Below are 25,645 nucleotides of genomic sequence, written 5' to 3'. Positions count from 1 at the left end.
TAACATTTTGTAATCATTTACTCACCCTCATATGGTTTCAGTCTCATATTACTTTCATTCTTCTTTGAAACTCAAAATGAGACACTCGACAGAATAGCCAAGCTATAAGTAGAAAATGCACATAACTTTAAATAAAAAAATTGGTCAGGTTTAACATCATTATATCTTGTGTGGCCAGTCACGAATAAAAGATCAAATAAAAATAAAAGTAATTTTTTTGAATCTTTGGTTCCATGAAGAACCTTTAACATCCATCAAAAGGTGCTTTAGATTATTTAAAAAACTACAAAAAATATTATTCTTTAAAAACATTTCCACAGAAAGGTTCTTTGTGGAACCAGCATGGCATCACTGCGAAACCCCCCTTTTAAAACCTTTAATTTTTAAAGAGCAAGTTTTCAAATAAAGTATAAAAGCAAATCAGACTGCAAAAGAGAGGATGACTTCAGAAGACTTGAAATTTAATTCTTGACTCTTTCGTGATACTTGTATGGTACTTTTTTGTCCCTCTTGGAGCTTAACGGTATAAATCATCATCCATTTTCCTTCTATTTCTGCTCTTTCTGTGTTTCTTTGAAGAATGAAAATAGCGTGAGGCTTGAAACAGCATAGACATGAGAAAATTATGATAAAATTATAATTTTTGGGTGAACTTTTCCTTTAAGGTCCTGAACTAAACATAATTTCACATTCTCTATCAAAGCTGACTGGGGCCATTAATGGAATCATGAAATATGTGCCAGGGCTTAGTGTCAAGAGCCTATTTGCCATGTCAGAGCGTGAAGGAGAGAGAGAGGGTCCCAACAGATTAGCAGTGCAGCGGGTGCAAAAAGGCAGCGAGTCTGTTTACAGCTGGTCAGACTGAATGGCCACACAGTAACAGTGTATGAATGAGCCTTTCAGTTCAACTCGACCCACCATAGATTGAGAGAGAGAGAATTCATGACGAGCCGTATATGTCAAAACATACAGATAAGAGCTCTTTAACGCTATCACATAACTGATGGAGGCTCAGACAATCTGCAGACTTTCTTTTGCATTTTCAGTCTTTATTCTGAGTGAAAATCTGCAGAATGGATTCAAAGTGCTCAAGCACTTCTATGACACCTTCAGTAAAAAGATGTTTGATGAATAAAGTTGTCTAAAGATAAATGTTTAAACTCACGCGTGACTGGTAAAACAGAATCACATATGCAATCTGCAAACTTATGCATGAGTTAAACCCAACAGCGTGCCAAATATATGCTTTCATTTTCATGGAGCAAAGCAGACCTATAGGAATTGCATCCGGATTTACATCATGCATGAATTAAAAGATGCAAAACAATATTTGGTATTCAGTTATTTAATCCAGAATGATTATCCTGCAAGGGTTTGACTGTCTCAGAGTAACGCATGTATGTGCTGCATTGATTTAAGGCTTTATCTGTAAAATTGCTATTAAAAGCAGCTGTGTATTTATGGCCCTGCATGGACCAATAAATCAAAACATTAACACCCTTTGAACCATCAGCAGATACTGTGACGCTGTAGAACACATGAAAGCCACATGCTTTTGCCTCAATGATATTTTCTGAGTACAAAGCAGCAAAAATTAGTTTAAAATCGGTCAACCCCTATGAAGAGATTTTGAATGCCTCAAAATTCCTATTTTTTGCTACCTAGCAACCTTGTAAAATCACCCTTCCATGACGCAACACTTTCCTGTGGAGGTCAAAGCCTCTGTTAACGCATAACCTGCCATTTTTAATAAATTTGAAAATTTGGATTAAAATGATGCATCATTAAAAGATATATATCATCATTGGAACTGGGCTAGAATTATTTCATAATGCATGTTTAGATCATGATTAAATTTAAAATCTAAGACATGCAAACCACTAAAATGAATATTGCAAAACCATTAAAAGATAATAAATATATATACACAGTGGGGCAAATAAGTATTTGATACACTGCCGATTTTTCAACTTTTCCCACTTACAAAAGAATGATCTGTAATTTTCATCGTAGGTACACCTCAACTGTGAGACAGAATATTAAAAAAATCCAGAAAATCACATTGTATGATTTTTGAATTATTAATTTCCATTTTATTGCATGAAATAAGTATTTGATACAATAGAAAAATAGAACTTAATATTTGGTACAGAAACCTTTGTTTATAATTACAGAGGTCAGACGTTTCCTGTAGGTTTTGACCAGGTTTGCACACACTGCAGCAGGGATTTTGGCCCACTCCTCCATGCAGGTCTTCTCCAGATCTTTCAGGTTTTGGGGCTGTCGCTGGGCAACACGGAGTTTCAGTTCCCTCCATAGATTTTCAATTGGTTTTAGGTCTGGAGACTGGCTAGGCCACTCCAGGACCTTGAAATGCTTCTTACGGAGCCACTCCTTAGTTGCCCTTGCTGTGTGTTTGGGGTCATTGTCATGCTGGAAGACCCAGCCACGACCCATCTGCAATGCTCTTACTGACGGAAGGAGGTTGTTGCCCAAAATCTCGCGATACATGGCCCCATCTATCCTCCCCTCAATACGGTGCAGTCGTCCTATCCCCTTTGCAGAAAAGCACCCCCAAAGCATGATGTTTCCACCCCCATGCTTCACGGTTGGGATGGTGTTCTTGGGATTGTACTAATTATTCTTCTTCCACCAAACACGGTGAGTGGAGTTAATACCAGAAAGTTATATTTTGGTCTCATCTGACCACATGACCTTCTCCCATGCCTCCTCTGGATCATCCAGATGGTCTTTGGCAAACTTCAGATGGGCCTGGACATGTGCTGACTTGAGCAGGGGGACCTTACGTGCACTGCAGGATTTTAATCCATGACGGTGTAGTGTGTTACTAATGGTAACTGTTGAGACTGTGGTCCCAGCTCACTTCAGGTCACTGACCAGGTCCTCCCGTGTAGTTCTAGGCTGATCCCTCACCTTTCTCAGGATCATTGATACTCCACGAGGCGAGATCTTGCATGGAGCCCCAGTCCGAGGGAGATTGACAGTCATCTTGAATTTCTTCCATTTTCTAATAATTGCGCCAACAGTTGTTGCCTTCTCACCAAGCTGTTTGCCTATTGTCCTGTAGCCCATCCCAGCCTTGTGCAGGTCTACAATTTTGTCCCTAGTGTCCTTAGGCCCCGTCCACACGAAGACGTGTTTCTCTGTATACGCATAAATTTTTTACCGTATAGGCGTTTCGTCCACACGAAACCGGTGTTTTCGAAGAGTGAAACCGATCATTTTTGAAACCGGGTCCCAGGGTGGATAAATTTGAAAACGCCGTTTTCGTGTGGACGGCGAATCCGTATATTTTCTGAAACGATGACGTCATCAGCCCACGTCTCGCCCCTAATCAGACACCGCTGCGTCACATAACAGCGACAACAACAACAACAATGTCAGACTACGTGCCTGTGTTCGTGCTGCAGAACCTACTGAGCTCATTAGTTTTATTAAAGCAAAATCTTCTGCGTTGTGTGTTAGTTTGTATTCAGCGCGCAAGGTTTACGCACATGGTCCAAGTCTTCTTCTCTGTTTTTTTGTGTATCTCTGTGGCAGAATTACAGCGCCACATATTGGTCTGGCATGTGTACTACATCGTTTTCAGTCGGTTTCAGTGATTCCGTGTGGACGCAGATATTTCCTGAGACGACTCCGTATTTATGGAATTTTTTTTAGAGCGAGGCAAAAAAAAAAGATCGGATACGGAGAACGTAGCCTTAGACAGCTCTTTGGTCTTGCCCATAGTGGAGAGGTTGGAGTCTGATTGATTGAGTGTGTGAACAGGTGTGTTTTATACAGGTAACGAGTTCAAACAGGTGCAATTAATACAGGTAATGAGTGGAGGATAGGAGGGCTTCTTAAAGACAAACTAACAGGTCTATGAGAGCCAGAATTCTTGCTGGTTGGTAGGTGATCAAATACTTATTTCATGCAATAAAATGGAAGTTAATTATTAAAAAATCATACAATGTGATTTTCTGGATTATTTTTTTTTAGATTCTGTCTCTCACAGTTGAGGTGTACCTACGATGAAAATTACAGATCTCTCCATTCTTTGTAAGTGGGACAACTTGAAAAATCGGCAGTGTATCAAATACTTATTTGCCCCACTGTGTGTGTGTGTGTGTGTGTGTGTGTGATTTATATATTTTTATATATATTTATATCATTTAGAAATGTTTGTTTTCTTTTTTGTTAATAATTTATATTACATATATTTTATATACAGATATAGATATTATGTAGGCTATGTTAATGAAATTTTAAAATTAATTTAAAAATAATTTAACTTTTCATAAAAAATGTCTGAATGCCATTGCAATAGATACAAAATATCAAGTGGCATGTTCAAACAAATAATGCATGTTTCAGAACTAACTTTACTTTTTATTTTCTTTGTGTTTTTTTAACATTTTTAGTGGATGATATTTTTAGTCAGTTTTCCTCAGATATATTTATTAAATGTTTTGCTGGCACTGTATGCTTGTGTTATCTTTCTTACAAAAAACCCATCCAACTTCTTTTTAGATTTTATGCAATGCAATAACATTCAGACATTAAGTATGGCTTAAGTGTGCAAATATTGTAGGGACCCCTGTAGCTTTCTTGTTCATCCATAAAGAACAAATATACAGACATACAAGTGCACACTTGAAACACACACTAAAACATCCACAACCTATTCCCGGCTCTCAGCAAAGAGGCTGTCTGGAGCCAGGTTTTTTGTCTCTGCTTTAGGTGTCAGCTGTTCAAACAGGCTGGAGCTATAGCCGTAGTGTCTCTGGACCCTCAATACAACAGCAGTGAGCGAGCAAAGCTTTCATACTGCTGCCTGACAACTCCACGGAAAACTTCGCACTCTCCTCCAACACAGCATGCTCACTCATTTAAATATCCACGCACGCAAACGCAGTATCTGTTGAGCGCTAGCCAGAAATGACATGGGAGATTGAGCTGTTGTTCTGTTGGTTTGTGTGTTGATGAACACGTCTCTTACACTGTTTACCCTCTTGGCTTTGTTCCAAGCTTGTGCGCATTTTAGGAGGATGTTCCAAAAGGTAGGCGGCATAACACCTCATTTCTTTGCAATGAAAAAGCAACCTCTAAGGTTTGAATTCAACCCATTCTTATTCCTCCTCTCACTGCTGTATAATTTCCGGTCGTCTCTCTAAGGTCTCTGTCAATAACAAGTGCTAAAAACTATCCCAAAAAATGATTTAAAAACTTCACAATGTGATAGAAAGAGAGTATTGTTATGCATTTCCCGTCTATGAAAGGCAGAGACAACAAAAGCTTCATTTATTTGTCCGCCTACAATGCAACCCTTCAGTAATGTTTCTGAATCTGTAAATTGGGAATAAAAAACGAAAAATGGAAAGCAATCGAAATGGAGGAGATGGTGAGATTGAAAAAGAGGGCACAAATGGCTTCAATTGAGAATTTGAAAATATCAATACCCTTGAAAACACAATGCAATAAAAAGCAATCAGGAACAAGGTTAGTACAACATCTGCTTGTCATAATCTACGCTATAAACCAAGCAAGAATCGCCATTTCAAAATCTACTCTGGCCCGTAATTGTTGACTATGTACTCATTTAACCTCTGAGCTTCTTCTTAAAAGTTACATTTCTCTGGGAGAAGAAGTGCATGCTTTCTGTCCCTGCAGAATAAAGGTTGCTCTGCTGAGATCAAGTGTTAGGTGCTGGATTATCCAAACAAGTGAATTTAAGAGCTTAATAAGAACCTGCTGCCAAAGTGCAGCAAACTATTGAAGAATACGAGGGCTGAAAGCACTGTGGTTTAGCTAAGGCCAAAACCATGCTGTTAAATTCTAATTAATATGCTGAATTTGAAAAAAAAAAACTTGAAAAAAAAAAGTAAAGCCACTTATGGCTTACGTGATGATTGGAGGGTTTGTCGAAAGACTGCATCTCCTTTTGATTGACAGCGATTGTGTCCTATAAGAAGTCGCTGATGCTGAAGCTATTCGAGCCAGTGTTGCCAACTTAGCAACTTTTCAGACCACCCTAGCGACCCTTTTCCCCAAAAGTGACTAGCGACAAATCTAGCGACTTCTTTGACAAACCCTAGCGAGTCTCTGTGATCGCTGGTACTGCCCCTACGGCGCGAGGTCAGCGCGCACGCACCTCTTTCTCTGTTCAGTGAGCGGCTGAGAGGAGCAGCGCGTTCAGTTCAAATAGATATTATGTTGCTTCTCTAATTTTACATGCAAATATAGCCGAAATCACAGCACAGGAATTGTCTTATCTTGTATGTATTATTTGATTTAATCAGACGACGGCTCGATTATAAATTAGAATTTTTGTGCAGACTAACTTCTTGGGAGGGAGAGCTGGTTATGTATTCTTAAAGGGCTGCGTTTCAGTCACTATTTCATATTTATCCCGTTTACTGACAACATAAACAGTAAAATATATAAAGGAAAACAGTTTTATTGAGAATTTGGCTGCATTAAAATACAGTATGAGCACAGAGAGACAAACAAATGTAAAAGGCAATATGACGCGATGACGTAATGAATATGCTAATTAGCGCATGACGTCATCTGGCGACATTTAGCGACTTTACAAACTGGCTTTAGCTACTTTCCATCGAAAGAAGTTGGCAACACTGATTCGAGCTCAGTCCCATAGTGGATTTTGCAAGTGTAGTCAAAAGACAAACTGCTGCAACCTATTTCTTGATATTTGCTTGGCGAAATTGCTGGCCAATTTTCATTATACATTTCACACAATTATACACCACATTCCTTGTTTCAGTTTAACCTAATTCCCACATTTCCTCCATCAAGTTTAATGTTTTTTTAGATCGTTTGTTCATTCATTCATTCATACAGTAGGCCAGGCGGTGAACTAGCCAGCTAGCAAACTGCACACGATGGCAGAATTTACGTATAAATAAATGGACAATTTTTATGATGTAGGCCGAAAATGAGCTTCCCCTCTTTGAAAGACCAGCAGCCGCCACTGATAGATAGATAGATAGATAGATAGATAGATAGATAGATAGATAGATAGATAGATAGATAGATAGATAGATGACGGATAGATAGATGGATAGATGGATAGATACTCCGATTCAGCCGAGACCTTGTGAATTTTATCATTTTATCAGGCTGAACAAAAGGCAAAATTAAATATGTCTGCCCACTGAATCCCACATCTAACACAATCTGACCCTGCAAAGTCCTTTCATGAGAAAGATGTGTCTAGCAGGAGGAGCACGCTGCCAGAGGGAGGTGAAAGAGCAGAGCCTCTCTCTAATAGGAAAAGCAGGAAAATAGGAGATGTGGGAAAAGAGTAGTGAAAACACCTGTTAGACTCCACTTCGCTTTCAGTGCTGAAACTCACAGCTTCTTAAGGAGTCCCAGCGGCGGCTCCCACGTGCACATAAATCAAACCGAAGTGTTTAGCCCATAGAACAAATATTATTCTGAAAGATTACTGCAAAGAGCTTTAATGGAGACTCTGGATAAATGCACATCAAATTTCAATTTAGACTCCAGCAGAAACCTGTTCTGTCCAAGATGGATGGCCACAGTCACCTGCTTCAGTCAGCGAAATGGAAATGATAAATTCTGACATGGTATAATATGGCGTAAAAGAGAGCGCTGCTGCTGTCCGTCAGCTCGCGTACAAACTAGGGAATGAATGACACGCCAAATGGTGCGTGCATGGAAAAGGTGCTCAACGTGGCTGGCTGTAACTCTATCCCAGAGTGCACTGCTGCACTAATGCCACTACCTGCTACCTGCTCTCTCCTCCGTCTTTCCACTTGCATTACGTTCGGAATCCCACAAAGGCAGGACTTGGATTTCAGCTGTCGTTATTCATGTACCGGCGCACAGGACAAAGAGATTTGGTCACTATAGGTGGCAGCTCCGCGGTGTAAATTGCTGTTATCAAGTGGCCCTATTGTACAGGTTTTGGCTGGCGTCCAGGTCCATGCCAGCTCTTCCATTAACATCCACACCAGCCCACTATATATAAAACCTGTTTCTTACAAAAAAAGAAGGCAATGTTTAACGGTTCCCTCCGGACCTGTGATGGAGCGCATGACCATGAGCCGACTTGAGAGGCTGGAGGAGAGAGTTGATTTGGGCTTGTCTGCTGCTGTGATGTATGTATGTGTGTGTGTGTGTGTGTGTGTGTCACAAGTTGATCTGTGTTGCAAAACAGTGTTCACTCAATAAAAAACTACAGACATTAAAACTACTGGTCAGCCTATATGAGGTTTTAATGGCTGATGCATATATGATATCCAAAGCCACCCTCAGCTGATGGCTGATATATTACAAGCACTTAAATTTACTTGACAGAAAATCACAGTTTTCACAAAAATATTAAGCAGCGCAACCATTTTCAACATTGACAATAATAAGAAATATTTCTCAATCAGCAAATCAGCCCATAAAAATTATTTCTGAAGACTGGAGTAATGATGCTCAAAATTCAGCTTTACCATCAAAGGAATAAATTTCATTAGTATTTTAAAAACTGTTATAAATAACAATATTTTACAATATTCATATTTTTACTGTATTTTTTGATCAAATAAATGCAGCTTTGGTGCATAAGAAACTTTTTTTTTTTTACATTTTTAAAAATCACACCAACCCCAAACTTTGAATGTCTAAAAGTATATCTAAAAATGTACACAATTGCTAAATTTACTCAATTCACTAAATGATAAATATTAATTTAAGATTAAATATTAATCTCAAAATGGTCAAATATGAAATCATTCATCAGTCTGGAATGGTCACTAAAAATCAGTAAACTAACTCGAAATCACTAAAACTGACTAAATCAAAATACAAAATGTTAGATATAAATTAAAAATTGTTTTTAGATGTTTATAAAATATTTTGAGGGGACAATTTTTGTTTTTAAACAATTACTATTTAAAAAATGTCATATAAATATAAAATGACTTGATGGTGTATAAAGTGTTATTTGTAATGCATGGGTGCACAATTATAATTACACACCAATTATACAAATAAATATCAAAACCATAATACATTTCATGTAATATTTTAAGAAAATATCTAGGTTATTCTGAAGGCTGTTCTCTGTGCACTTCTTCAAATTTTCATGCACTCTATTGCCAGTTCTTTCACAGTAATTTCTTACAATAAAACAGAAAAGTCTAACTTTTACTGTAAAATCAACATAATTTTCTGTCAGAGGACAACAAATTACTTTACAAATAATCAGATCACACTGCACTGTGGAATTCAAAAAAGGCTCAAATGGCCATTATGATGCTTAACCAGTATAAAAATGCAAAAAAGCGTAATGGTTGAAGTCTGATTACAACTTGCAATGTGCACTACAGTATATGTGGCAATATAGCACGTTTGCAAATGGGTTTCAAAATATTGTCAGCTAAACAATGCTGCAACATCACAGTAATAACTCGGCCTGCTCATTATGATATCACAGTGCAGTGTTTAAATATGAACTGTATACTAAAATGTAATTGTAGAGCCAATGCTGCAAAAATGACTAAAAGTGCAAGAGCCAGAGGCCAAGAAAATTACTGTGTAGAGAATCTGATCTGATTGATCGCATTCAGGTGAGCAATAACTAACTTCACGAAAACAATGTTTGACATTTATCATACCCGACCAGTGGACGACATCAGTGTCAACATCAAGCTGATCCGACATACTGGCAAAACCCAGAACTCCATCTTTAAAATCCTGTTCCAGAGCTGCCTAGTGAACGATGTCAGTCAGATATCAGCCTGAGGAGAGACAGACAGAGATGCGTTTAACCACAGATCATCATGCAAGAGCTGCTGCTGCTGTGGCAATTAAGCTCAATTATTTACCTCTGATGAGACTGTTGATTTTAAATTGAAAGTGCCAGGCAGTGGTGCTCCTGATTGACTTAATTACACTATCTAGTCTGGTATGAGAAAAAAAAAAAAAAAGCCTTTCTCAGGTTCTCCCCATGCATAATGCAACAGCAGTAGAAAAGGAATGCAGTGTAATAGGTTTCTGTGAATCATTTCTGTGCAGCAGTGCATGTCATATATATACCAATATTCACATGATACTGCTTTTATTTTATCAGATAAGTGCATTATGTGATGCTGCAAAGAGATGGAGCAACGGACTAAATGCACATACAGGTTATGTCAGACAAATCAAAGTTGCTTTATAAATGACTCATATTATAAAACATCTGGAAATAAAAACCGATAGACCTGCTGATATTACTCATCTTATTCAGTGCAGAGCTTCGCAAAGACGTGCATTTAAACGATCAGCTCTTACCTTTGCTGCAAAGTAACTCATAGATTCACATTTTAATCCATTAAACGTGGCGCCGCACCAGTAACCAATAAACACCGCGCGAGCCCCGGTGATGTTGATTTGAGTGGCGTGCGTCCGTCGCGCAGCGGTCTGTCGGATGATAGAAAGGCTGAATGCAGCGCGAATGACTGCGAGTTTCTCCGATATCCTCAGCGCAGGGCTACCTACTGAACACTGAGCTGACAGAAGTTAGTGTGCTGAGCTGATAGTCCGCTAGGCGTCCCACACCGGACGCGACGCGCAGCGGGGCATGTTGTCACACTTTCTGGATCCTGCTATTATAGAGGCATTGTGTGTCTGAGCTTTTTTTTTTTTAAGATAAAACGAATAAACATTCAAATAAATACGAGACACAAACCACTCAACGAACAGTAAAAAAGTAAAAAGTAACAAAAATATCAAACCATTGTTTATATAATTATACATTTAAAACATAACTTGATAACATGCCCCTAAAACTAATGAGAAGTAGCCTTGTTAAAATCTACTTTCATTATGTAGACTTAAATTGATATGAAATAGCCCATACAAAGCCATTATTGGGTTAATATTAATAAATAATGTATATTATAATACAATTATCGGTTTTCTGCCTATCTATCTATCTATCTATCTATCTATCTATCTATCTATCTATCTATCTATCTATCTATCTATCTATCTATCTATCTATCTATCTATCTATCTATCTATCTATCTATCTATCATCTCTCTCTCTCTCTCTCTATCTATCTATCTATCTATCTATCTATCTATCTATCTATCTATCTATCTATCTATCTATCTATCTATCTATCTATCATCTCTCTCACTCTCTCTCTGTCTGTCTATCTGTCTGTCTGTCTGTCTATCTATCTATCTATCATCTCTCTCTCTCTCTCTCTCTCTGTCTGTCTGTCTATCTATCTATCTATCTATCTATCTATCTATCTATCTATCTATCTATCTATCTATCTATCTATCTATCTATCTATCTATCTATCTATCTATCATCTCTCTCTCTCTCTCTCTCTCTCTCTCTCTCTCTCTCTCTCTCTCTCTATATATATATATATATATATATAATTCCTTTTTTCTATTTTTAAGTGTTCAAATACTTCCTCAACATCATCAAACCCTTTGGACCGATTCCAGAAAGCAGCCCAGCGCTTCACGAGGGCTTTTATCATTCTATATGCTCCTGCGAGTGATCAAAGAGCTTGTTGGGGCACAGCATATCTGTTTATTATGAAGTGTAGAGTAGCGTTTGGCAGCGAGAGGCTTTGATATGCTTTCACCTGCCCTGGTTCAAGTCAAAGTGAGCAGCAGAAGGGCAAAGCTTTTCATTCTTTTAAAGAGACTATTAGTGAGCTCTTGGATCTACAGGGTTGAAATCCAGCAGCAGATATTATAATGAAAGAAATTTAAAGCACTTAAGTGTTACATTTAACACTTAAAAGAAAAAAAGGTGGCCTACCTATAATCTGAATGGGGCAGAAACAACTGTGCATTTAGATTTTAGAGTTTGAACAGCAAAATACAACAAATAATAGTTTAACCATGAGATGCATGAGAAATATTCAAGGTCTTTTCTGGCTGTGTGCTTCCTTTCAGAAGGAAGGAGTACAGAGGGAATGAGTTCTCATGCTGTTGAGCTGTACACTTTGAGTGGATTCATGGACTTTTATCTCCACCTGCTGTTGAAGAAATTTATGCAACGGTTTTCATTCAACAGTTTTCTCAAACATTAAGATTTTTTTTAGCATTTATATTTCATTAACAAATATATTCAAATATATATATATATATATATATATATATATATATTTAATTTATTAATTTTTTTCAACTATAGATGCTAAATCATGTATTTGACAATACATCTGTCACATGTAATGACAATGTTTAGTGGGATGCAAAAGAGAACATTAATCAGAATGCTTCTATTTTCTAATTGAATGCAGTTTTTTATCCATCACAGATCATATAATCAGCATAACAATATGAATTAAAAGTTTACTTTTTAAAGTGACCTAATTTCAAAATGGATTAGATTTGATCATCTGCTTTAACAGCAACACTCAAGCTGCATATTCTCCAGCATGATTTGAGACAGAGCATATTGTGCTTCAATAGATGTAAGAACAAAAGGTCACATGATCAATGATCAACATCAACATGGGTGAATAATGTACTTAATTTTATTAGTGACCTAGGAATAGTCAACATAACTGCCCTTAATTTAGATTCATTGAAAATCCTAAAACTTTCACTGCAGAATTAGATTATGAATGCCAAATGCCCAGTGAGGTGTTTTGGATCCCATTGCATTGTTCTGTATTGTATTGTATTGTTGTTGTTTTGTATTGTTCATTAGATATTGCTATTATTTTACCATCCAGACGGTGGCGTTGTGTGACAGTCGACCAGCAGCACGTTTCCTACCAGATCTACAATAACATATAAATATTATATAGTCAAACGATTAATCGCGATTAATCGCATCCAAAATAAGCGTTTTTATTTACATAATATATATGTGTGTACTGTATATATTTATTATGTATATATAAAAACAAACACATGCATGTATATATTTAAGAAAAATATGTTATGTTTATATATTAAATGTACCTATACATAATGTAAAATATAAGAATATAAATATATAAATGTATATAGGCTTACATGTAAATATTTTCAAAATGCATACATGCATGTTTTATTTACATATATGTATGTGTACTGTGTATATTGATAGCCTATACACACACACACACACACACACACACACATAGCCTAGGCTACATGTAGGCCTATGTAATTAAGAAATACGTGATCGACAAAATGATGTTAAATGTGCAATTTTTACACACACACACACACACACACACACACTCGTTGCCATGTTTTATGGGGACATTCTATAGACGTAATAATTTGTATAATGTAGGCTACAAACTGAATTGTATATCCTCTTACCTTAGCCTCAGATACAGCATCAACTCTGTGTGAAATCAGCACTTGTGTGGTTTTTTTTTTTTCAACGGCCTTGGACCTCTTAGTAATTTTTTTATTTATTTTCTCCATAGGGATTTTCAGAATTCTTCACTAAGCCATGAACAAAAGTGAGATGAATAACAACTTTACAAACCTTGATTTAGCCTAAAGAATGAAAACACTTTTCACATATAACTAGAAAAAGGTAGCCTACAAAGTGCTTTGTCCTTAAACGTTTTTATGAGGGAGTAAAATACTCATGACGCAAATGACAATCCAATTAAATGTTTATAGGCCTATACAAATGGGAAGAAAAAATATAATAAAAATAATATATTTTAAATTGAAGAAGTTGAAGGACTGCTTTGAAAGATTTATACATAGAATTATTGTATAGAGAGAAAAAAAACTGTTATCTGGATGTTGTGCTCTGTTGCATGTTATTTAGCTTCCTCTGTTAACACTTCTTGACAATTTTTAAAGTTTTTCTCAGTCGCTTTGGTAATTATCGAATCGTCCTTACAGTTTTTCTCAGTCACTTTAGTGCATTTCTCAGATCAGAAATGAAATTTTTAAAACTACTTGTTCGACCTCCACATCATCTAGTCACTTGTGCAGATCATAAAAGCAGTTTCTCATTCTTTTCAACAAGTTGCGATTGCTTTGATACATTCATGCAACTGATTATGTTCATTTGTCTGCGGTTTCCTACATTTTCAGTTGCTGAATTGTTTTGAGAAATGCACATACTTCCTTGCAAATGTTAAGGATGATTTGAGAAATGTGCCAAAGCGACTGAGAAAAACTGTAATATTTGCAAAGAAGTATGTGCAATGAAGTATTGTATTTCTCAAAGCAATTTGTACAAACAGCACCACACAATGGATTACCTGAAAAAGCCTGGAACTTACTCAAAATCTTTAGTTCATCTCTCAAAAGTAAGTATTTATGTCAATGAACATATCAGTGCCATCAGAATGAAAAGTCCTTGTGTCATTGTTCACAAACAAGATAGTCAAAATGCTTAGTCATGTTGTCAATATAACAGTGCACTCTGTTAGTATTACCTGAGGTAAACTATGGCAATAGTTTAGATGACAGTTACTTTAGGCCTACTGAAATGCAGAAGGCTGCACTTCTTGTGGATGCCATATATCCTTTCAAAAGTACAAATTTACACTGTATGTGGGATATTGATTGAAAGAGATAGTTTCAAAATGTTTGAATTATTGAGGATATGATCGATCTCCCAATATTTAGCTGCACTCTTCAGCCATTGTAAGGCCATGATTGACAACATGGTCCACAACAGTGGCCCTTATTTCATCTGATATGCGCCTCTATTCTTGGCCTCTTCCTCTGTTTTGCCTCTGTACACTTCCATGCATCCTTATTCCTCTTCTTCCTCTCGGCTGTTGACCCTGATGGTTTTCTGGATGTTCATCCACTGTCAGAATTTGTAACTCTTGTGTTGTCCTCTTGCTTTTCCAGTTGAAGGTTCATGAGATGCACCTTTGAGCTATTTCAGAGAACTGGTTTATAATTGGTTGATCTATATTCTCTTCATTAGTGAAAGTCAAGATGCACTTGCCCAGTTCATGGCAAATTTATAAAAATTCTAATAGAAATGTGTAGAAAATATGCTTGACAGTTTATGACAACTAGATCAACCATTTTGCATTTAATGACTTATACGATGACTAGATATTTTCAGGGGTAAGACAATTGCACAGAGAACTATATAATACATTTTGAGCAACATGATATTGATAATGTAGGAAACCGCAGACAAATGAACATAATCAGTTGCATGAATGTACCAAAGCAATCACAACTTGTTGAAAAGAATGAGAAACTGCTATTATGATGTGCTCAAGTGACTAGATGATGTGGAGGTTGAACAAGTAGTTTTGAAAATTTCATTTCTGATCTGAGAAATGCACCAAAGTGATTGTGAAAAACTGTAAAGTTGGTAGTTCCCTGGAACACGATAAATGACTCCATCACGACACCATCTATTTCAAGGAGGCATTGGAGAGGTCAAGTAAAGATTTTCGGTGGCTGCAGGCCTGATTTATCTATTTACTGCAGATGCTCTTGTCAATAATAACACTTAAGACAGCAATATTTAGTTTAGTAACATTGTTTCTATTCTTAGTTTTTCTTAAAATACCTAAAAAAGAAAAGTGTTGCAAAGGAAGCAATTACAGGACAATAAGTGCAATAGCAGTGATGCACGATTCCCTTCATCTCTCTTATAAGCACTGTTCTTGTTAACTAGCATAGTTAGCAGTATGATTTACTGCTACTCATTTTGCCAGTGGGTTAAACCTGTGCTGTTCTCCTCTCGAATCTAGCCTAGCATAAGTCTACTTGTATGTCTTTTCCTGTTTTGTGCACATTAGCCTAGCATTGGACCTGCTTGTGAATCATCTCAAAGCATGAATATTAACACATAGTGCTCTTTCACTGACTGCAGACACATTCGCCTCTCTGGATGGAGCTATTTGTATTCAGACGGTGTTGAAGTGAGGAAAACTATCCAGCCTGCAGTTCACTAGATCTGCACGATCATGCATCATCTCTCTGAATAATTCAGATCACAGTGGAAGAAACAGCCTCAGGTTATTTGTTCCAACAGAGACACAAAATGTAAGGTAAAAAAAAAAGTAAAACTTGTTTTTATTTGCTTGTTTCTCACTTTCCCAATAGGAATCAAACCATAACTAGGGTCTAGACACACTGTAAAAAAAAATTTCCACCCATTTCAACTTAAAAACGTACGTTTAGTTGTCGCCTAAAATTTTTAAGTATAATAAACTTGATTGTATGAATCATTTGAACTTAAAATACATTAAACTGACTTTAAAAAATCAAGTTGAATTTCATATAACTGATTAAAAAAGTAACTTATTATTAAAGTGAAACTCGTTTTGATGAGCTTGTTTTGTTGAACTTGTTTGTTAAAGTAATGTAAAAACATAAGTTGCCATCATTTAATATTTTTACAATGAGAAATGCAGACAAGAGATATTCAACCCACTCACCTGAAATTTGCTGTTGAACTGAACTGAAAATGCATAACTATTTTAGATTGTGGCAACTGGTGGCAAATTTGTATGAATTTGTTAAAATTCACACCAGTGAAAAAGTTTGGGATTTGGAAAAAAAAAAACTCCTATGCACACCTGTTTATTTAATCAAAAATACAGTAAAATAGTATTTTTTTAAATAATATTTTATCATTTAAAATAGATGTTTTCTATTTGAATATATTTTAAAATGTAATTTATTCCTGTGATTAAAGCTGAATTGTCAGCATCATTGCTCAATGTCAAATGATCCTTCAGAAATCATTCTAATATGCTGATCTGCTGCTCAAGAAACATTTATTATTATTATCAATCATTTTTGTGGAAATTGTGATAAAAAAAAATACTTTTTTTGATGAATAGAAATAAAAGGCTTTCCTGTCACTTTTGATCATTGTAATGCATTCTTGCTGAATACGAATATTAATTTCTTTCAAAAACAGTAGTGTATATTTTCCCATGTTGGATTTTCTGATGTGACATTTACAATGCACACAATGCACACAGGATTCGTTTTAGACTTTTCAATTCAGCTACAACATCAAATGATTAAAAGATAATTAAGTGTTTACATTTTTCATGTTTTCATGGAAGAAATGTTAAGTGTTTCCATGATAAAGCAAACAGTAATGAAATGATTTGCTAATTTTATGATTGAAGTTTTGTAAGGTAAAACCTGCAGGTATAAATAGCTCAGTCGTTATCATATCAAAAACATTGTTCTCTCGGTTTATTTAAGAAGACGTGTTCTTTTCTTGTGGCTTGACATGCTTTTCTGATGAAGTTTCTTATTTTAGTTTTCCATTATTTGAAACAAAAGTTCAGATTAAACCATCCACTCCAAATCTCTCAAAAAATTGGGGTTCCACTCCAAATTAGGACAACACTTCAGTTCAGTCCCAAATCAGAATATCATTCCAGATCTGAGTGTGACTCGAAATCAGTGCTTCCCACAAAATCAGGGTTTGTCTGAAACAGCCGGCTGTTTTCTTCCTGATGATGTTTCAGGCACTACACCATGGTCTCCTTACTCTTGTATTTGCACAAGAAGTGCATCATTAGTTGTTTTGGTCTCTGATGTTTCTTTACAGGACAGGGAATCTGTAGCCGGACGCTGGGATTCGTCTCATTCCACGTCCTGAAAAGGTGAATGTGGTAACGTAGGGATACCTGCGGTTAAAAAAGAAGGTCGTGTGGAAAAGTTAGTACCATTTTATCATCATTTGACTTTTTAAATCACTCTTTTACAGATTTGTTGTTCATTTTTCTATTTTGAACTTTTTATTTATTTAATTCTCAGTGTGCCATCCTGGGTGTCATAAAACTAATTGTGGGTTTTTTGTTTTCTAAATCAGAATAGTTTCTAATCCCACATCAGCCAGAAACACCGCAGATGTAAAATGCCATTAAACTTTCCTTTTGCTGCGCTGAAAACAAGAGTGAACTTACAACAGTCCAGAAGAGGTAAATAGTGAAGAGTGTGAGCGTGAGAACAATGAGTCCCACGGCCTCCATGCCGTTGCTGTACAGATCCATGGCTCCCTGCACACACAGCCAGCCTGACAGACTCACTAAGGGTGTGATGAACAGGAAACAGATGGCATCCCCGCACAGCGTCCGTCTCTGCTGCTGCATGGAAGGTGTGGTGAACCACTGCAGCCATGAAACACAGCTCATTAGGAGGGGGTTATACTTGAATTAAGGCAGTTTGAAAGCTTATTTCATATATTGTTTGGCTAGTAACAACTTTTAATTCACTTTTTTAATATGGAGTTTAAAATTCAGACAGCCTAAGATAAAGAAAAAAATAATAATTTGCAACCATCTAGATCACAAAACCACTTTACACAATGCATAGATAAGTGCATATATTTAAATCAGTAGAAAGAATAAGTAGTACGTGCAGAAAGAAAGAAAGAGAAAAAATGCAGAAAGAAAAGAACAAAAGAAAGACAAAAAGACAAAAAAATGCAAGAAAAAAGAAAGAAAAATGCAGAAAGGAAAAGAAAAAACAAATGAAAGAAAAGAAATGAAAGAAAAAGAAATGCAGAAAGAAAGAAAAAAGAAAGAAAACTGCAGAAAGAAAGAAAAAGAGAAAAAGAAATCAAGGAAGCAAGAGACAAAAAAAGAAAGAAAGAATGAAAGTAAGAAAATTCAAATTAAAGAAAAAGAAATGCAGAAAGAAAGAAAATTAACAATGCAGAAATGGATGGATGGATGGGTAGACGGACGGATGGACGGACAGACGGATGGATAGATGGATAGACGGATGGATGGATAGATGGATAGATGGATAGATGGATGGATGGATGGACGGATGGATGGGCGGATGGATAGATGGATAGATGGATGGATGGATGGACGGATGGATGGACGGACGGACGGATGGATGGATGGATGGATGGATGATAGATAGATAGATATCATCATGAGATCACTGGTTCTGTATTTGTTGACAGAGCAGGCAGGTTTGCAGCAGTCAGCAGGTTGTGATGCTCGTGGACTGTAGTGTCATCTTCCTGTCTTCCACCCAAATATGAGATAAGCAGCAGCGTCAGGGATACGGTCCTCATCTAATCTCATTTTCCTGCTAAGTGGATCCGTGTTTAAAAGAAGCCGAGGGAAAGCAGACCCGCCAATATGTGATGCGAGGATCTGACTCGAGAGTGACTGACTGCAGGAGAACGGATGCTGATAATGACGCTTAAAACACTTTCTATATGACTATTATGGAAAGTGTGTTATTATATGTCCATTTACAGCTTTAGCTCTCTTTATTCATGTGTCTCACATGAACTCTGACAGGCTGACAGGCTGAGATTGACAGGCTGATGTGTCAGTATGTGTCAGCTGAGGTCAGACAATCTTCCAGAGCATCATGCAGCCACCGACAGAATTACAGAAAGTGCAAATAGACCATTCTCAGATTCATCACCTGCTAAACGTGCAAAATAATAATTTTACAAAATAATCTTGCATTGCCTAGACTTGAGCATCAAGTGAGTGAACTCTTTCCTCAGTCCTTCAGAGAATATACTGCAAGTCATTCCCAAGCGCTGCCCGCGGATGATTTTACCTCAGTGAGTGGTTTGGGAAGTTTCTCCAGAGCGAACTCAAAGTGGCAGAGCTCACAGTGGCTGGTGCCGGAGGCCGTGAGCCAGCGCTCCAGACAAACACGGTGCACCATCGCCAGAGAGCCAGCACACTGGCAGGGAGATAACAGATCACCTGCGCTGCTGCCTTCATGACAGATTCGACAGAACGGCTCCTCAGCGTTCAGACTGAAAACAGAGACCCTGGTATTAACCATCAATTCGACAAATTCAGAGAACAATATCTAAAAATCACACAATATTCCAGGATATTAAAATTAAACATTTATAGTCTTTATAACGCAATAGTCCACCCAAAAATGAAAACTGGATGAAGTGGATGAGTTTTTTTCTTCATCTGAACAGATTTGGAAAAATTTAGCAAAACATCACTTGCTCACCAATGGATCCTCTGCAGTGAATGGGTGCCGTCAGAATGAGAGTCTAAACAGCTGATAAAAACATCACAATAATCCACAAGTAATCCACACCACTCCAGTTTTAACTGGCCAAAATATAAATAAATCATCATAACGCATCAGTGGAAAAAGTCTAGTAGAACCAATGACGGCACCCATTCACTGCACAGGATCCATTGGTGATTAAGTGATGAAATGCTAAATTTATCAAAATCTGTTCCAATCTATAGATTGAGGGTGAGCACATTTTCAGGAAATTTTCATTTAAAATTTGTTTTAAATATTTTCATACAGAAAAAAGTTATTTAACCTGCAATAATATGTACTCTTTATATAGTGTTTGTGATCAGATAAATGCAGCCTTGATGAGCACAAAAGACATTTTTCAAAAACATAAATAAAATTGCAAATTATTATTTATTTATTTTTACAGCTTCCATATTTCATTTTACTATGAAAACGTACTGTAACTTTCACAACTCACAACTTTATCTAATATGCAAAATCAAGCCACAAATATGTCAAAGTTTTGACATCAGATGTACACTATGAATACTAACACATGACCGCACACATTTACATGTCACCAGTGTCTAATGGGATTTCAGATGCTTTGGGCCATTTGGCTGAAAGACTTTCTCAAATCTCACCCTGGAGGGCCAATGCCATGTAGACTTTATCTCCAAACCCAATCAAACGTTCCAGAGCAAGCTCATCAAGGTCTGAGGAACCCTGACTTTGACCCACCTGATGCCGCCGTGTGCAGGGATCACAGAGGAAACATAAGTGCTGCTGTGAAAGACCTCATGTACAGGATCTGAGGAGGTCTCAGCAATCGGTTTCACCAGAACCACAGAATCCGGTCCAGCACCAGGTCCAGGTGATGAGTCCTCACAGAGCATGACTGCTGCACATGAAGGCGTTCATATCTGAACAACTGCAAACTGAGAGACACAGAGACATGAGAGTCATGTGATGATAGCATTGTTGAGACACTGACAGAACAGGGGCCTGTACCATGATGGTAGATCAACAAATTCAGAGTTACAGGATTAGTTACGAGTTGACAAAACCAAACCACTTCGATTCGGCTTTATTGGTACCAATAGATAGTGATCATCAACTTTCTTTGTCAACAATGTGTGACATCAGTGGTGAACAGCCAATCACAACACAGATCAAGTGTGGTTCATTGTCATCACATGACTCCATGTATATATCACCATATCAATAGCTATTCATAATTTTTCTCTACCTCATATTGCTGCTATTTAAATACCCTGGACAACTTTTTTTCCTCTTATTACTATTTAAGTCAACAACATACTGACCTGTACTGACCTGCACATTTATATTTATATTTTTTTATCTTTTATTTTATTTTATTCTCTTATTTTTTCTACTTTTCTTTTTCTTAATATTTGTATACATTATAATTGCACTGTCCTTGGAGCGGACCTGACCTACATTTCACTGCTGGTTATACTCTGTATAATTGTGACAAATAAAAATCTTGAATCTTGAATATTACATATGATCTGTATATATTAATATTCATTTAAAATAAATGCCTTATAATAATTGTTACGTGTCACTTTGCTCACATCTGATTGGTCCGATTTCAGTTTGAGATCTCTTACCCAGAACATAACCTGCCCTGGAACAGGTTAGCTGTGCAGTGTAAGTTGCTATTGCAATGAAAGCCAGGCCACTTTCATGGTACCTAAAACCCAGGATTGGTGCAAACTTAAACTGAAACGTTCCTGGCTAGCCAGCTAATCCAGCTTCATGGTACAGGCCCCAGGACAGAACAGGAGACTGAGTTTGCGTACATTGGCTTTGTGTGAGGAACAGACTGAAACAGCTGCTTATTTGCACTTGAGATAGCATTTACAGGGTTAGAAATTTACTCAAATTTATGTGAAGAACTACATTTCATGAGTTCGCACTAACATATAATATGATTGAGCAATTAGTAAGCATATTTGGCATGCTGTCAGGATGGAGGGCTCGGAGCTCAGGATGGAGCCCGAACCCAGAGAACTCCCCCCTCATCCCAAGAATGGGATGAAATTTAGATTGGAGTGTGGAGTTGGGGTGGAGGCGGGATGCTGGAAAACTGTCATAGAACAGAGGTGAGTTGGCTGTGTATATAAACACCTGATGTGCTTGTTAAGGTGATTAGCTGAGGAGCTGCACCTGGGCCAGACTGATTATCTGATCGTGCTCCTCCCGAACCTTGTTAATAAAACATCATTTATTGTGAACATGAATGTGCAGGATATTGGTTAGCTCCCATTTTTGTGAATAACCGATTTCAGTGAATAATGAGATGTTTATATGCACATATTGGGGTTAGAAAGATATTTTAATGTTTTAAATGTTTTTATTTAGTTCAAATACAGTAAAATTAGTAATATTGTAAAATATTATTAGAAATTAGTTTTCTATTTTAATATACAGTTAAATGAAATTAATTCCTGTGTTCAAAGCTGAATTTTCAGCATCATTACTCCAGTCTTCAGTGTCACATGATCCTTCAGAAATCATTCTAATATGCTGATTTGCTGCTTAATTATTATCAATGCTGAAAAATAGTTGTTGCTTAATATTTTTTTGGAAACTGTGATACATTTTTTTTTTTTTTGCTTCTTTGAAAAAAGATGAAAAAAAACAGCAATTACTTGAAATAGAATTCTTACAGCGTAAATCTGATTAGTGCCGTGTACCCTTGCTGAATAAAAGTATTAATTAGTTAATAATGTATTAGAAAAATTTTTGTACAGTATATATTTACATACATGCATAAGTTTCCCCCTTTTTTAACCTGTTGCAATGGTCATAAATGGTCACCATTTATATCAGTGCATAATTGCAACAATTGCATGCATGCATTATGTTATTTACATTCAAAACATGTTTTTAGCAGAGGTACTTATTAAAGTTGGTACACTGTTGTAAATCTGCTCCATACTGAAATGAATGATCAGATACACTCTATTCCACTGCCTAATGTACAGATGACATCAGAAACTAAACTGTATGGGGTGCAAAACTTTCATTTTGAGAGTGTGGAAAATGCCATGTGGGAATGCCACAAATTAGTTTTCTGAAGATTGTCCAAAAGTTGTTTCTGAAAGACATATCGCCTCTCTGAAATTCTCATTGGTCAACAGATGCTTACGTCAGAGAGCAAAAGTTTTAAAAGTTTTGGTTGCGTGATAGAGCATCATTTTTTCAAACCATTGCAGTTCCCCTCAACATTCTTATATCAGCACCATCAATAGATTCACAACGTTCTCTGACGCAACATCTACGCTATAGGCATACATTTTACCAAGTACTAAAACAACTGCAAAATTACCATTCTATCACTTTGCAATATCAAATCAACAACATTGAAGCAATTAGGAACTTACCATCAGACAGACCATGTTCTCCATCCAAATTCTCCATAACCTCTGAGGGCTTAAAGACTTGTAGGCTTTCTCTCTCTCTCTCGCTCTCTCTCTCTGCTCAGATTAGCATTAAACCCAAGGTCGTTGGTGAGAATAGCTGAGGATTAGCCGGAAGGCAAGGAAAGCACAGGCACAGAGCCGACAAAGGGAAATCCCTCTCACATCACCGTTGGTTACACTCCGGGCACCTCCTCATTCAAACTTCCTTAATCCAGTTAGTCATCACCAGTGGCTTTTCATTTTCCTGACATTATGCTAACTGCACAGGGTCTAAGCTTTGACTGTAAACTGCTGCAGACACAACAACAAATGCTGAAAGTGTTGGCGGCGTCTAAACCTCATGGACTAGGCCTAATTTTAGACCGCTGGTCTAAGAGCGGCCTGATCTCCTGCTAAATACCTCATTATCTTGTTCGCAGACTGATGTCTAAAACAGTGCAACTATAATTCACTCTAATCCATTGCTACATTTAAGTAGCAGGTGATTTTTGCTAAAGTATTTTTGTGTTGATAATAATTTAGAGCTCAAATGTGACCCTGGACCACAAAACCAGTCATAAGGGTCAATTTTTCTAAATTGAGATGTATACATCCTCTGAAAGTTGAATAAATAAGCTTTCCATTGATGTATGGTTTGTAAGGATAAGACAAAATTTGCCCGAGATACAACTATTTGAAAATCTGGAATCTGAGGGTGCAAAAAAATCTAAATATTGAGAAAATCGCCTTTAAAGTTGTCCGAATTAAGTTCTTAGCATTGCATATTACTAATCAAAAATTAAGTTTTGATATATTTACGGTAGGAAATTTACAAAATATCTTAATGGAACATGATCTTTACTTAATGTCTTAACTTAGCATAAAAGAAAAATCAATAATTTTGACCCATACAATGTATTTTTGGCTATTGCTACAAATATACCCCAGTGACTTAAGACTGGTTTTGTGGTCCAGGGTCGCAAATGGTCTGATGGAGCATCAGTATTGGTATCTTCATTGTACTGGGACAACTTTCACTCTTAGGCATAATAAAATAGGGTTACATTTTATAGATGCTTTTATCCCTTTTATTCCATTCAAGATATCTTATCCTTTATTGTATTCACTGGGAATTAAACTCATGGTGTTAGTGTTGCTAGTACCATGCTCTACTGTTTGAGCTACAAGAAGCTGTTAAAATGGCTAAAAATAAATAAATGGTTAATTAATAATTAACTGCACATAATTACTTAATCCACTTTTTTAATTAATGATATTATGAGTTATTTAAAAATATAATATATATTCTGTATTAACATTAACAGTATAGACATTTAGTGATACAGCTGTCAGGACAACTTTAAAATTAAGTAATTTTGCAACTTGGTCATTATTTTGTCACAATATTTCAAAATATATTCATCATACAATATTTTACAACATCTTAAAGACATATGATATATATATATATATATATATATATATATATATATATATATATATACACAGTGCCCTCCAAAAGTATTGGAAAAGAAAAGACAAAATTGCTCTGTTGGCTGTGGAGTCGAGACATTTACAAATATGATTAAAAGATGAATATGAGACAAAACTGCAGAATGTCACATTTTATTATTGAGTGAGTCAACGCATAGATGTTTTACCAGCTAAGAAGTTCAGCACTTTTAGAGTTTCATCCCTCTATCTGATGTGAGCATAAGTATTGGAACAGTTGCCTCACAGGTCTTTCTAAGTGATCAGCTGTGTCCTGATGCATTAATTCTTCAGATATTAAAAGCAGGGAATGTGTCGTATCAGTTATATCCATTACTTCTGTATTCTGAATCTTGCATTCGATGATGACACACACAAACCAGGGTGAAGATGAGGGAACTGACTTTGAGAGAAAAGCAAGCAATTTGGATGCTAAAAGAAAAGAGGAAGTCAGTTAGAGCTCTAGCAAAAACAAAGGGCATGGAGAAATCAAGAGTTTGGAAACCACCAGCGACACCAGCAACCAACGACCTGATCGGCTGAGAAAACAACAGTAGTTGATGACAGACAAATCATAAAAGCTGTGAAAATGAACCCTAACATACGTGTCTGTAAAATCAACAACTTCCAGAAAGCTGGGGTGATGCTCTGACAATCTACTGTCCTCAGGAGACTTTGACACAGAATTACAGATGCTACACAGCAAGATGCAAACCTCTGACCAGCACCAAAAATAGAAAGGATATTAGAAGATTAGAGTTTGCAAAAAAGCACAAAGGTGA

The 25,645-nt window shown here is 36.7% G+C and overlaps 2 protein-coding genes across 3 annotated transcripts in view; both read right to left on the bottom strand.

The window, feature by feature from the left end:
• LOC306884301 (ADAMTS-like protein 3) overlaps nt 1-10,576 on the bottom strand; it is a 193,257-nt gene extending 182,681 nt beyond the window's left edge. Inside the window, exons 1-2 of the mRNA XM_079440043.1 lie at nt 10,315-10,576; nt 9,657-9,779 (exon numbers count right to left, since the gene is read on the bottom strand). Coding sequence (XP_079296169.1) covers nt 9,657-9,725 — 69 coding nt within the window. The 5' untranslated portion in view covers nt 9,726-9,779; nt 10,315-10,576. The remainder of the gene's footprint in view (nt 1-9,656; nt 9,780-10,314) is intronic.
• A 4,412-nt stretch (nt 10,577-14,988) lies between these two features.
• Nucleotides 14,989-23,398, bottom strand: LOC306878778 (E3 ubiquitin-protein ligase MARCHF3-like). Of its 2 annotated transcripts, none has more exons than XM_079431303.1 (5): nt 23,355-23,398; nt 20,683-20,879; nt 19,501-19,705; nt 17,874-18,077; nt 14,989-17,594 (listed from the first exon to the last, which is right to left on the bottom strand). In XM_079431303.1, the coding sequence occupies exons 2-5, from the start codon at nt 20,835-20,837 to the stop codon at nt 17,436-17,438; spliced, it is 723 nt and encodes a 240-aa protein (XP_079287429.1). In that variant the 5' UTR covers nt 20,838-20,879; nt 23,355-23,398; the 3' UTR covers nt 14,989-17,435. The 2 variants fall into 2 exon arrangements, with proteins under 2 accessions (XP_079287429.1, XP_079287428.1); XM_079431302.1 differs by having other exon boundaries at nt 15,992-17,594; nt 20,683-20,842; nt 23,355-23,392.
• Between the last annotated feature and the right edge of the window lie 2,247 nt (nt 23,399-25,645).

The sequence above is a fragment of the Barbus barbus genome, assembly GCF_936440315.1.
Source record: "Barbus barbus genome assembly, chromosome: 2".
NCBI lineage: Eukaryota > Metazoa > Chordata > Actinopteri > Cypriniformes > Cyprinidae > Barbus > Barbus barbus.
The sequence above is the reverse complement of the archived record's forward strand: the minus strand, read 5'-3'. Positions and strand labels throughout refer to the sequence as shown.

Excerpts from the sequence above, each read along its gene's own strand:
- LOC306878778 (XM_079431302.1), bottom strand. The coding sequence starts at position 23,391 with ATGGAGAATTTGGATGGAGAACATGGTCTGTCTGATG. Across the intron at positions 19,706-20,682 it reads CCTGCACACGGCGGCATCAG|TCTGAACGCTGAGGAGCCGT; the intron begins GTGGGTCAAAGT and ends CTCTGTTTTCAG. Across the intron at positions 17,595-17,873 it reads TTTACCTCTTCTGGACTGTT|GTATCCCTACGTTACCACAT; the intron begins GTAAGTTCACTC and ends TTTTAACCGCAG.